This window comes from Felis catus, chromosome D2, assembly GCF_018350175.1.
Source record: "Felis catus isolate Fca126 chromosome D2, F.catus_Fca126_mat1.0, whole genome shotgun sequence".
In the NCBI taxonomy this organism is placed as follows: domain Eukaryota; kingdom Metazoa; phylum Chordata; class Mammalia; order Carnivora; family Felidae; genus Felis; species Felis catus.
Window position 1 is genome coordinate 83,303,339 of NC_058378.1, and position 11,565 is coordinate 83,314,903.

General features: G+C 54.6%; 1 protein-coding gene across 1 annotated transcript; it reads right to left on the bottom strand.

Moving 5' to 3' along the window:
* Window positions 1-232: 232 nt before the first annotated feature.
* Window positions 233-4,842, bottom strand: LOC123380780 (extensin-like). The gene is made up of 4 exons (XM_045039989.1): window positions 4,752-4,842; window positions 1,185-1,583; window positions 931-1,078; window positions 233-845 (listed from the first exon to the last, which is right to left on the bottom strand). Exons 1-4 carry the CDS (start codon window positions 4,840-4,842, stop codon window positions 233-235), a joined length of 1,251 nt encoding a protein of 416 aa, XP_044895924.1.
* Window positions 4,843-11,565: the final 6,723 nt, after the last annotated feature.

Genomic DNA, 11,565 nt, shown 5'->3' on the forward strand with positions numbered 1-11,565 from the left:
GTCCATTTGTAAGCGGGTGTTTATTCCCATTACAAATAATGACCAGGTTCATTTCTGAGACGTGATCGAAGTGATAAACATTCAGGTTTTTTTCTTTTTCTCATATCTGCATGATATCCATAAATCTTCTTTTGTTGTGGAAATGCATCGTCACAAGTCAGCAGCAGCTTTGGAGAACTGTGGACCTGGATTTACATTTCTTCTTTACTGCTTACCTGTGCTATGGACCTTCTCAAGGGATGTGGCGGGGAGGAGACTTGTCCTTGGCTGGGACAGGGGTGCGGTGGGGAGGAGGCGTGTCCTTGGCTGGGACAGGGATGCGGTGGGGAGGAGGTGTGTCCATGGCTGGGACAGGGGTGCAGCGGGGAGGAGGCGTGTCCTTGGCTGGGACAGGGGTGCGGCGGGGAGGAGGCTTGTCCTTGGCTGGGACAGGGATGAGGTGGGGAGCAGGCTTGTCCTTGGCTGGGACAGGGATGAGGTGGGGAGCAGGCATGTCCTTGGCTGGGACAGGGGTGCGGTGGGGAGCAGGCGTGTCCTTGGCTGGGACAGGGGTGCGGCGGGAGGAGGCATGTCCTTGGCTGGGACAGGGGTGTGGCAGAGGAGGCGTGTCCGTGGCTGGGACAGGGATGAGGTGGGGAGCAGGCATGTCCTTGGCTGGGACAGGGGTGCAGTGGGGAGGAGGCATGTCCTTGGCTGGGACAGGGGTGCAGTGGGGAGCAGACGTGTCCTTGGCTGGGACGGGGTGCGGCGGGAGGAGGCATGTCCTTGGCTGGGACAGGGGTGCGGCGGGAGGAGGCATGTCCTTGGCTGGGACAGGGGTGTGGCAGGAGGAGGCGTGTCCGTGGCTGGGACAGGGGTGCGGTGGGGAGGAGGCATGTCCTTGGCTGAGACAGAGATGCGGCGGGGAGGAGGCTTGTCCTTGGCTGGGACAGGGGTGCGGCGGGAGGAGGCGTGTCCTTGGCTGAGACAGGGGTGCGGCGGGGAGGAGGCATGTCCTTGGCTGGGACAGGGGTGCGGCGGGGAGGAGGCTTGTCCTTGGCTGAGACAGGGGTGCGGCGGGGAGGAGGCGTGTCCTTGGCTGGGACAGGGGTGCGGTGGGAGGAGGCATGTCCTTGGCTGGGACAGGGGTGCGGCGGGGAGGAGGCGTGTCCTTGGCTGGGACAGGGGTGCGGCGGGGAGGAGGCGTGTCCGTGGCTGGGACAGGGGTGCGGTGGGAGGAGGCATGTCCTTGGCTGGGACAGGGGTGCGGCGGGGAGGAGGCGTGTCCTTGGCTGGGACAGGGGTGCGGCGGGGAGGAGGCGTGTCCGTGGCTGGGACAGGGGTGCGGCGGGGAGGAGGCATGTCCTTGGCTGAGACAGGGGTGTGGCGGGGAGGAGGCTTGTCCTTGGCTGGGACAGGGGTGCGGCGGGGAGGAGGCATGTCCTTGGCTGAGACAGGGATGCGGCGGGGAGGAGGCGTGTCCTTGGCTGGGACAGGGATGCGGCGGGGAGGAGGCATGTCCTTGGCTGGGACAGGGGTGTGGCGGGGCGGAGGCGTGTCCTTGGCTGGGACAGGGGTGCGGCGGGGAGGAGGCGTGTCCTTGGCTGGGACAGGGGTGCGGCGGGAGGAGGCGTGTCCTTGGCTGGGACAGGGGTGTGGCAGGAGGAGGTGTGTCCGTGGCTGGGACAGGGGTGCGGCGGGGAGGAGGCATGTCCTTGGCTGAGACAGGGATGCGGCGGGGAGGAGGCTTGTCCTTGGCTGGGACAGGGATGTGGTGGGGAGGAGGCATGTCCTTGGCTGGGACAGGGGTGCAGCGGGGAGGAGGCGTGTCCTTGGCTGGGACAGGGGTGCGGCGGGAGGAGGCATGTCCTTGGCTGAGACAGGGATGCGGCGGGGAGGAGGCTTGTCCTTGGCTGGGACAGGGGTGAGGCGGGAGGAGGCATGTCCTTGGCTGGGACAGGGGTGCGGCGGGGAGGAGGCTTGTCCTTGGCTGGGACAGGGATGTGGTGGGGAGGAGGCATGTCCTTGGCTGGGACAGGGGTGCAGCGGGGAGGAGGCGTGTCCTTGGCTGGGACAGGGGTGCGGCGGGAGGAGGCATGTCCTTGGCTGAGACAGGGATGCGGCGGGGAGGAGGCTTGTCCTTGGCTGGGACAGGGGTGAGGCGGGAGGAGGCATGTCCTTGGCTGGGACAGGGGTGCGGCGGGGAGGAGGCGTGTCCTTGGCTGCCAGGAGCTCGCAGCCAGGAGAGCGAGGTATTTCTTGTGGGTCTTCTGACTCCTCCCTCCTAAGGGGAGCCTCTGGTGACCAAAGGGGCACTTGGCCATCACATGGACAATTGAGACCCAGAAGCTTCCTCTTTTTAAAACAATGATTACAGTCATCTAAGGAATCTCAAAACTCACTTCTCAAGGCAAAAATAATAGCAACTTTTGGTGTTTATTGTGAATTACATGAGCTAAAATGTGTCGAATGGTTGTTACGAGCTGGACTGTATCCCTTCCAAATACATACGTTGTGTTCTAACTCCTGGTTTCTCAGAATGTGACTGTATTTGGAGCTAAGGTTTTTCAAGAGGTAATTTAAGTTAAAACGAGGTTAAGTGGGTCCCAACCCAGTATGACAGGTGTCTTCAGAAGGAGAGGAGACTAAGACACAGGCACATGTCAAGGACGGCCCCGCGAGGACAGAGGGAGAAAGAGGCTGTCCACTTGCCCATCAGAGGGGCCTTGGACGAAGCCGACCTTACCAACCCCTTGACCTTGAACCTCTAGCCTCCAGAGCTGTAAGAAAACACATTTCTGTCATTTGCCCTCTCTGTGTGCTTTGTTGTGGTTCCTGAGCAGACTTATGCGATGGCTCTTCCAAGTCCTAGGATAGATTAGACACTCAGGACGTCCCGATTTCTCTTTTCTTGTCTTGTCTTTTTTGGGAGGCACCAGATCTTATTAACTCACCTTCTTGAGATTAGAAATTGTGCCATGTTCATTTCAGTGTCAGCAATGTGTAGCACACACGCAAAGCTTACAGCTTAAAGGAATCCAGACGTGATTTCTCAAAGTGTATCATGTGGCACGGAGTCCCCAAAGACACTGCATTCGGAAAGGGTCCCCTGGTCAGATGACTTCAGGAAACACTGTGTAGCATATTTTCTGCCTGAAGATTTATTGCACACACCGCCCAGGAGGACGGGAGGCTCTCAGAGGCTCTGCGGTAAGAAATAAGCGGTGAAATTCACCACCTCTCAAGTCTGCTTGACCATGACTCTTGTGAAACGACGGGCAATGGTCTTCATCATCTGCAGCCTCAAGGGCTGACTGCATTACTACTTACATCACGACAGAAATGGGTCAGCAAAGCCGCAGGCGATGCACAAGACCAGCCCAGAGTTTTGAACGGCCGTGTTTAACTAGGCACCTATTTAGTGAAGACGGATGTAGTGTCCGTGTGCTAGACCCTCTTCCTGGGCTTTCCCCCCCCTTTCCCTGACTTTATCTCGTTGAATCCTCACAATGGCCCACGCCCCTCTCTCTGCCCACTCTCTCTGCGTCTGAAGAATATATTCAATGGGGGCTGGTTTATGAAGACTTGTAGGCATAATGTAATATTTTGCACCACTGTTTGGATCCGTTTGTCCATTAACTTCAGGCTGACCGTTCTCTGTGCCAGTTTAAAACCCTCCCTAATTAATACTATTCACCAAAGACAAACGAAGGCAGGATATTGGTAACGGCCAGCTAAGAAACTTTCCGAGACCTGCCAACAGCAGACCACGAAATGCCCCTTCGCAGTGGGCATGGATGAACGGCACCAGCCCTGGGCAACACGTGTGAGTCTTGCAAACGTGGCATTGAGCAGAAGGAGCCAGGTACAAAAGAGCAGATGCTGTGGGCTTCCTTTTTTGTGAAAGTCAAAACCACACAAGGCCAGTCTATGGGTTTGCGGTCACCCTTCAGTGGCGGGGACGCTGGGAAGGGTCACACGGGGGCTTTGGGGCTGGCACAGTCTTTGTCTTGTTCTGGGTGCTAAGGCAAGGCGGTATTTCATCTGTGGGCATTTCCTGAGCTGAATTCTTGTGATTTGCACACATTCCTATCAGTATTTTATATTCCAGTAAAACATTCCTAACTGAAAAAAGAAAACACAAATGAAGCTGAGTTCCATTCTTATTTCTTGGAGGAAATACAGCTTTCTTAGTTAGCTTCTTGATAACGTAACCATTTTAGGTTCAATAAAGACTTCCAGACTTCCAGAGAAGCCCTTTAACAGACATTCCCGAGGCAGTAGCTCCTACAGGAGAGAAATGGGATCACTCTTCTCTGTTTCCTCAGCTCCTCGTCTGGCCTCAACCTCCCCGACAGCCCCGGCCCGCATCGTCACCCCCCACCCCCCCGCCAGCCGCTCACAGCCAAGGGGGTAAGCTTGGCTTTGAGCTTTCCTCCGGCATTGGACTTCTTAGATCGTTTCCCTTATTCTCTGTCGGTCTCTTGTCTTGCTGTCTGATCCCCACTTTTCCTTTTCCTTCGAAACTGGAAGAGGGCCAGTGGCCGGGGGGGCGCTGCTGGAAGCAGTCTCCCTGGGTGCTCCCCTCCTGGGCCCTGCCCTGGTCTGTGGCCCATTGGAGACCTCGCTTTGGCCTGCCCCCGATTTAGTGTGTCCGAAGCAGATCCCACTGACCATCCCCAGGTGGGCGGCAGGTGGGATTACCGCCTACTATGGGAATGAACTTCCATTTCAGAAGCCACTGGGCCTCTCTCTTGTTCGTGAAAGTTTACATTTCTCAGGCTCTGCGACCAGCTCCGACTTGCTCCTAATTGCTGGGGTAATGGGTGTAATCATCAGGCCCGGGATGATGGACGAGGCCATTGCGCGGGCGTTTGCCTGTCTGCGAGCGTGGAGGGCCGTGTAACCGAGGGGGGGGAGCCCCCGAATCCCAGGGCAGCCCCTTTGTTCTGCTGCCCGACGCCTCTTAGCAGCTGAAACAGCTTTCCTTTTAGACGTGGGGGGGGGGGCGTCAGGCGGGGAGGGGCTGAAGCTAAGTGGCTGTTCTGGAGCTGTCTCTTCATCAGGATGATACTTGGGCCGAGGCGACCGCCTGTGTAAACGTGGAAGGTGATTTCACAATTTGCTCTCAGGCCACTGAAGGGGAGCTGTTTACTTCTGCGTTTTTACAGCAGCTAAATCACAGCTGGGACGTTCCAGAGCTCAGCAAACCGTCATAATTAGAAACAAAAGTTACTAGTTTCAGTGCCACACACTAAATTAACGTGAAGACTTTACTGGCTCCATAGAGAAAGGTCTCTGCATCCCGGGTCTTGGGGAGACTCAAGGACCTTGGGCAGGGGTGGGGTTGGGGCTCGCTCAGGTGGGTCACGTGGGGGCGGAGCTCGCTCAGGGTGTCAGGCGGGGCGGGGCTTGCTCAGGTGGGTCAGGCGGGGCTCGCTCAGGTGCATCATGTGGGATTAGGGCTCACCAGGTGTGTCAGGCAAGGGTGGGGCTCACTCAGGTGTGTCAGGTGGGGGCGGGGCTCGCTCAGGTGTGTCAGGCGGGGGTGGGGCTTGCTCAGGTGGGTCAGGCGGGGGTGGGGCTTGCTCAGGTGGGTCAGGCGGGGGCGGGGCTCACTCAGGCGGGTCAGGTGGAGGCTCATTCAGGTGTATCAGGTGGGATTAGGGCTCGCTCAGGTGTGTCAGGTGGGGGAGGGACTCCCTCAGGTGTGTCAGGTGGGGGTGGGGCTCACTCAGGTGGGTCAGGCGGGGGTGGGTCTTGCTCAGGTGGGTCAGGCGGGGGAGGGACTCCCTCAGGTGTGTCAGGTGGGGGTGGGGCTCGCTCAGGTGGGTCAGGCGGGGGTGGGTCTTGCTCAGGTGGGTCAGGCGGGGGAGGGACTCCCTCAGGTGTGTCAGGCGCAGGTGTGACTCATTCAGGTGTGTCAGGCGGGGGCGGGGCTCCCTCAGGTGGGTCAGGCCGCCTCCTGCTGGGGTTTGCTTTTGGTTTCAATGGAGGAGTAAGGTTGATTCAGTGCCCTTATGCTTAGCCCTCCCTTCAGTTTCTGCAAAGTAATGGATGGAAACGGAAAACGGAGAAAACAGAAGAATGAAGTGAGTCTGGAACAAGGGAGCTAAAGGGCCTCCCACGACCCCACTTTCTCCTTCTCCATTCCCTCGGCCTCATTCTCGTGTTCCTTTTCTCGCTCCTATTCTAACTTAGGTCTTCAGTCATGGTGTTTCTTGATTCTCCCTTTCTCAGGAAGCGCCCTGTGCACCTGCATCCCGTCAGCTCGGAGCGGTGAAGGGGCCCGGCAGGCCCACACGCTGATTATCAAAGGAACGCAAGAACACTGGGCCCCAGGTTCCCAAGTGACCACGGACGCACCTGCTCGGCTGTTCTAGAACTATCCCAACCCAGCTGTGGTGGAGGAAAGGGCCATTACTGTTCTGTCTGGATCTCTGTTTCCATCTTCAACCCTTGCAGTGGTTTTCCATCGTTTTCTGTGTTCACGAAGTCCTTTATTGAAACGAACAAAGGCAGGGTGTGTTTTGAGTGGGGTGGCGTGAATGAGGGGGTGGGAAGCAGACTTCACCAGTTCAGCTTTTCCCTGGAGCCCCTTTCCAGGTCTGAGGTCCCCGGGGAGGGGAGGCCCAGGGGCATGTGCAAAAGCCAGCAGCCTAGATGATTCCTAAGGCCCTTGGCAGTTTTGCAGTCCCTGGGTTACGAGTTTACACCCACAAACTGATCCATCAACACAGCCTCGGGCCGGTTGTTTCCTCGGACTTGCTGTGTCCATTCGCCCCGATACCGTGTCTTCCAGGCCCAGCCCTGTGATTCTCCGAGGCCACCTTCACGCACAAGGGTCCCCGCGGGAGGGGCGCTGGCTGCCGGGTCTTACCATTTGTCCACTCCCAGCCTCTCCATCCTTGTCGGTGCGGTCACCTGCCCGCTTCGGCCCTCATAGCCGAGAGACTGGGCACCTCCAACCGCTCTCTACAGCTCACTGCCTTCTTTCCTCCCAACCCCTTGCCTTTCCTGCGCGTCGTGAGTTGTGAGTGTAGCCGCCAGAGTAAGCCTTTTGTACTTTTTTAAATGTTTATTTATTTAATTTTGAGAGAGAGAGAGCACACATGAGTGGGGAGGGGTGGGTAGAGAGAGAAGGAAAGAGAGAGTCCCAAGAGGTCCCGATGTTGTCAGCACAGAGCCCGATGAGGGGCTCAAACCCATGAACCGTGAGACCACAACCGGAGCCGAAGCTGGATGCTTAACCGACTGAGCCCCCCGGGCGCCCCCAGAGTAAGCCTTTTAAAACAGAACTTCTTGGATGTCACTTCCCTCCTCAGAAACTCTAAGCGCACCCCCAGGAAATGAAGTCCTCTGTTCTGGGCACAGCACTCAGGGCCGAGCTCATTCTATTCCTACCCGCGTATTCGGTGTGCAGCCGTCAGAGGCTGCCTTGCTGGCAGCTTTCCTCACGCGGCGGAGGAGAAGGCAATGAGTAGAAAGGAAAGGAGGGGAAGGAAGGAACCAGTGGAGAGACAGGGGGAGAAGTGGCTCCGCAGCTCTCCATCCTCGCGCCTGCTCCCTCGTCTCCGGTGGGGGCTCCCAGCACCCACCCTCCCTGCGGACAGAGACCTCCAGCCCCACCCGTCCTTCTAACAATGGTGGAGTCCCTGGAACTCAAGATTTCAGTCAAAGGAAGGAAGGAAGGAAGGAAGGAGGGAAGGAAGGAAGGAAGGAAGGAAGGAAGGAAGGAAGGAAGGAAAGAAAGAAAGAAAGAAAGAAAGAAAGAAAGAAAGAAAGAAAGAAAAAGGAAGGAAGGGGAAAGGAAAGACAGAGAAGTTCAGGGAAGGAAAGGAAGGTAACAGAAGGGAAGGGAGGGAGGGAGAAAGAAAGAAAGAAGAAAAGGGAAAGGAAAAGGAAGAAAGAAAGAAGAAGGAAGGAAGGAAGGAAGGAAGAAAGAAAGAAAGAAAGAGAGGAAGGAAAGAAGGAAGGAAGGGGAAAGGAAAGTCAGAGAAGCTCGGGGAAGGAAAGGAAGGGAAAGGAAGGGAAGGGAAGGGAAGGGAAGGGAAGGGAAGGGAAGGGAGGGAGGGAGAGAAATGGAAAAGTGGAGAAGATCACGGAATAATGGCAGGATGGTAGTGACCAAATGACCTGAATGGGCCTGAATAATATATTAAAAATCCCAAAGTACCTCTCGATGTTTCTCCGTCTGTTCTCCGTGACCTGGAATGTGCTGGCAGAGATGCGGACGCACACACTTGCTCACCCGGCAAGCTGGACACGTGTGCGTGAGGCCGGCAGTGTCTACCGAGTCACCGCGCTTGGCAGGCCGTCACCTCCTACAGGAGCAGGCATCTCAGCAAGCATTTCTGGTCCTCCTTTTACTCCCGGGGTCCTGCTGGGACCTCGGGGGATACAACCAGGAAGGGCTCCCAGAGGCGCCGCCCCCTGGGCCTCACTTCCAGGCTGCTGGAGGAGTCCCAGGTATCGGCCGCACAGGAAGCACAAACCCCCAGTTCGGCGGGAAGTGACTGGGTTTGGGGACGGACCTGGGGGGGGGGGGTGAGGGAGGGAGAACTGCAGCCTGGGGGCCGGTCCTGTGACCACGGTGTTCCTGCTAAAGCTTGTCCTTGGTTGGCACAGCTGGTGAAGAGCCGGGAGCTCAGGCTGAGTTGGATCCAGCTCCCCTGTCTTTGGCAGCTATCCAGCCTCGGGGTTTCCATCCCTCGGGTGGAGTGGCATGGACTCTGCAGGGTTGTCCGAGCACGAGGGGACGGGATGACCTCCTAGCGAGGCTCCCGGCACAGCTGTGACTTCAACTCTGGTGTTTTCAACTCCTCCCCGAATCTGGCCCTCGAGCAGCCGATGAAAAAATCGCCCAAGGAGAGGTGGGCACGTGGGTGCCTGTTGTTCTAACGTTGTGGGGCTGGTCCCGATCCACCAGGGGGCGTCCCGACGGCATCTTGGACCAGGTTTGGGATCCTCCGCTTGTCTGGCCGAAGATCCCGATTTCTGAGAACTCGGGCTGGAGGCTTGCTAGAAAGGACAGGCTTCGGAATGAGGCTGTGTTGTCTCTTGTGGTTCTCTTAACCTTGCCGAACCTCATTTTCCGACCTGTGGGAGGAGCAAGCCAGCTTCTCTGGGAAGGGGTGAAATGAAACAAGTTGACCTATGTGAGGCCACAAGGGGCTTCCGCTCCCTCCCGTGCCCTCTTGGTGTCTGCCCGCCGCGCTCCCCAGTGATGCTCTCCGGGACCCCACAGATTCCCAGACTCTGAGCCTGGCCGCGGAGGGCCAGCCTGGCTTAGGGAAAATGGTGGTTTGAGACAGGAATTAGGGCTAATGAGGGTCTCGCCGTGTTGCTTAGCTGTGGGAAATCTCAAGGAACATGTGTAGCCACTGCCCACAGCTTCGGGCTCCAGGAAACTGGTGCCAACCTTGGGGACAGTGTTAGTATTTCATGGGAGGGAAAAATGCCAACCTTAGATCACTGTTTTCTCATAACTTGTAAAAAAGCATTGTTCACGCTCAAAAGGAATGATTACTTTCATTAATTTGAAAGCTGGAATGTGGAATCAGCAAATTAGGGAATGCTTCCAAATGCGCACGAGATTTTGAGTCTGGCGCAGAAAATCTACCTAAAACTCTAGACTCTTTTGAGAAACTGCTGTAATAAGATGAAGAATGGCAAAGATCACTCGTGGCGTAACAGTTCAGGGCTTTAACAAGCAATGTACGTGGTTAAGTGAAGAAAACACAATTTCGAAAACAGGACTGTGCAGTGTGATCCTATTTTATGAAAACATACAAGAAAGAAAAATATATTATATATGGATGGTAACATACACGGAAGGGTATATATATATATATATATATATATATCCTAGGGTATTTCTTCTTTTGAATTATTTTACTGTTTACATTGAATGCTCATTTGTTAATAAGAAACAAATACGTTAATTAAAAAAAATCCTGGTTTTATGTAACTCTTGGAGGAAGTATACACTCCTGTGAAGTGGTCTTACCAAAACAATCAAACCTGAGTCTGGATACGTGCAATAAATTCAACTACCGATTTCCAAGACATGCATCGGGGAGTGTAGAAATGCCTCGTGGGGTCCCCCTAGGGTCAGGATCAGCGGAATCCAGAGGGAAACTCTAGGGGAAAAGTGCCCTGGCTTCTTCAATAGACAAATAAATCCAAGAGAGACGGAGACAGGAAGAGAAGAGAGAAAGATTGAGAGAGAGAGAAACAGATCGAGAGAGAGGGAGACGAAACGTAGGAATTAAACATCAGCCAATTACAGCATGTGACACTTAATTTGCTTCTCGACTCAAACTGTAAAAAATAATCGTCCAGGACGTTTGTGGGACAACTGGAAAGCAGACCTCTGACTGGCCTTCTAAGGCTATTAAGGAATTCTTGTTCACAGTTTTTAGGTATGATAATGCTATTTTACAGGTTAAAAGCCCTGCTACTTTGAGGTGTATCCCAACTGTCTGCAGTTGGCATGATAGGTTCTCCAGGATGCGTGGGAAGGAGGGAGGGACGGAGGTGGGCAGGGGACCAAGGATCAGGACCAGTCATGACTTGAATACCGAGCCTGGGCAGAGGGACCCGGGGTACCCCATGTGGCCCTTTACACTTTGGCACGTGTTGGTATTTCCTGTGATAAACAAGTTCGAGGAAGCCTCTCCTGCTTCTCTGCGATGACTCAGACCAGAGCCGCGGACTAGCGATCTCTGCCCACTGCTCCCGGGAGGACCCTACATCACCAGAGTCCTCCGCTGGCTTCTTGATCTCCTCTACTTACTCCTAATTATCTGGAGAATGCCCGGGGCTAGACCCACTGGAAACTGGCCATCTTGGCAAGGTGCTGCTAGGTCTTTTCATTTCAAAAAGATTTATCTCTAGAGTACCCAGGGACAGGAGCTCTCTGTGGCGGGAAGGTCCCTGGCCACGGCCGCCCCCGCCACTCGCGGCGGGCAGCGAGGCGCTACCTTTGCTCTGCAGGTATGTTCCCAGCTAAACCCAAATTATCAGCCTTAATACAATTTTAAAACAATTATTGAGCTAACCGGATGCGAATTAAACAAAATGAACCTATAAATATATGTGTTTTTCAAATTAGTAATTGGATTTTTTGATGATCTTTGGCGTGACATTGATAAGCTGCCTCTCATAACGGTCTAATTAGGCAATATGTAAACTTTGGCATTCGTTTCTGTCCTGGTGGCTTTTTCAAATGATGTTTGTAAAATTTGCAATTTCATATTACAGATTAAAAATTAAAAACTGCAGGAGGCTAACATTAAAATGAGAATTCATTTCAGGGAAAGCCCTGTAGACAAAATTCACCCTAATAGAATTGAGCATAAGGGGCTGTAAATCACGGCGCACGGTTACACAGGGGAAAGGCTTGTCAAAACCAGTATTGTTGGTCCGTAGTTCTATTCACAGTATTAAACCCATCAGCAAAGCCACTTTGGGGAAAATGTGAACATTATCAAAGAACAGTAAATTAGCAAGAAATTAAAGCATATACCCTTGCATTTCCAAAACAAAAGATCCCTTCATTAAAGACCTTCCATCGTGGCTTAA

Bases quoted from the DNA above. Each gene is read 5' to 3' on its own strand.
- LOC123380780 (XM_045039989.1), bottom strand. From the start codon at position 4,842: ATGGCCTCGTCCATCATCCCGGGCCTGATGATTACACCCATTACCCCA. The intron at 1,584-4,751 runs GTAAACTTTCAC...CCCCTGTCCCAG, and splicing joins GGTCGCAGAGCCTGAGAAAT to CCAAGGACACGCCTCCTCCC. The intron at 1,079-1,184 runs GCCTCCTCCCCG...CCCCTGTCCCAG, and splicing joins CCTGTCCCAGCCACGGACAC to CCAAGGACACGCCTCCTCCC.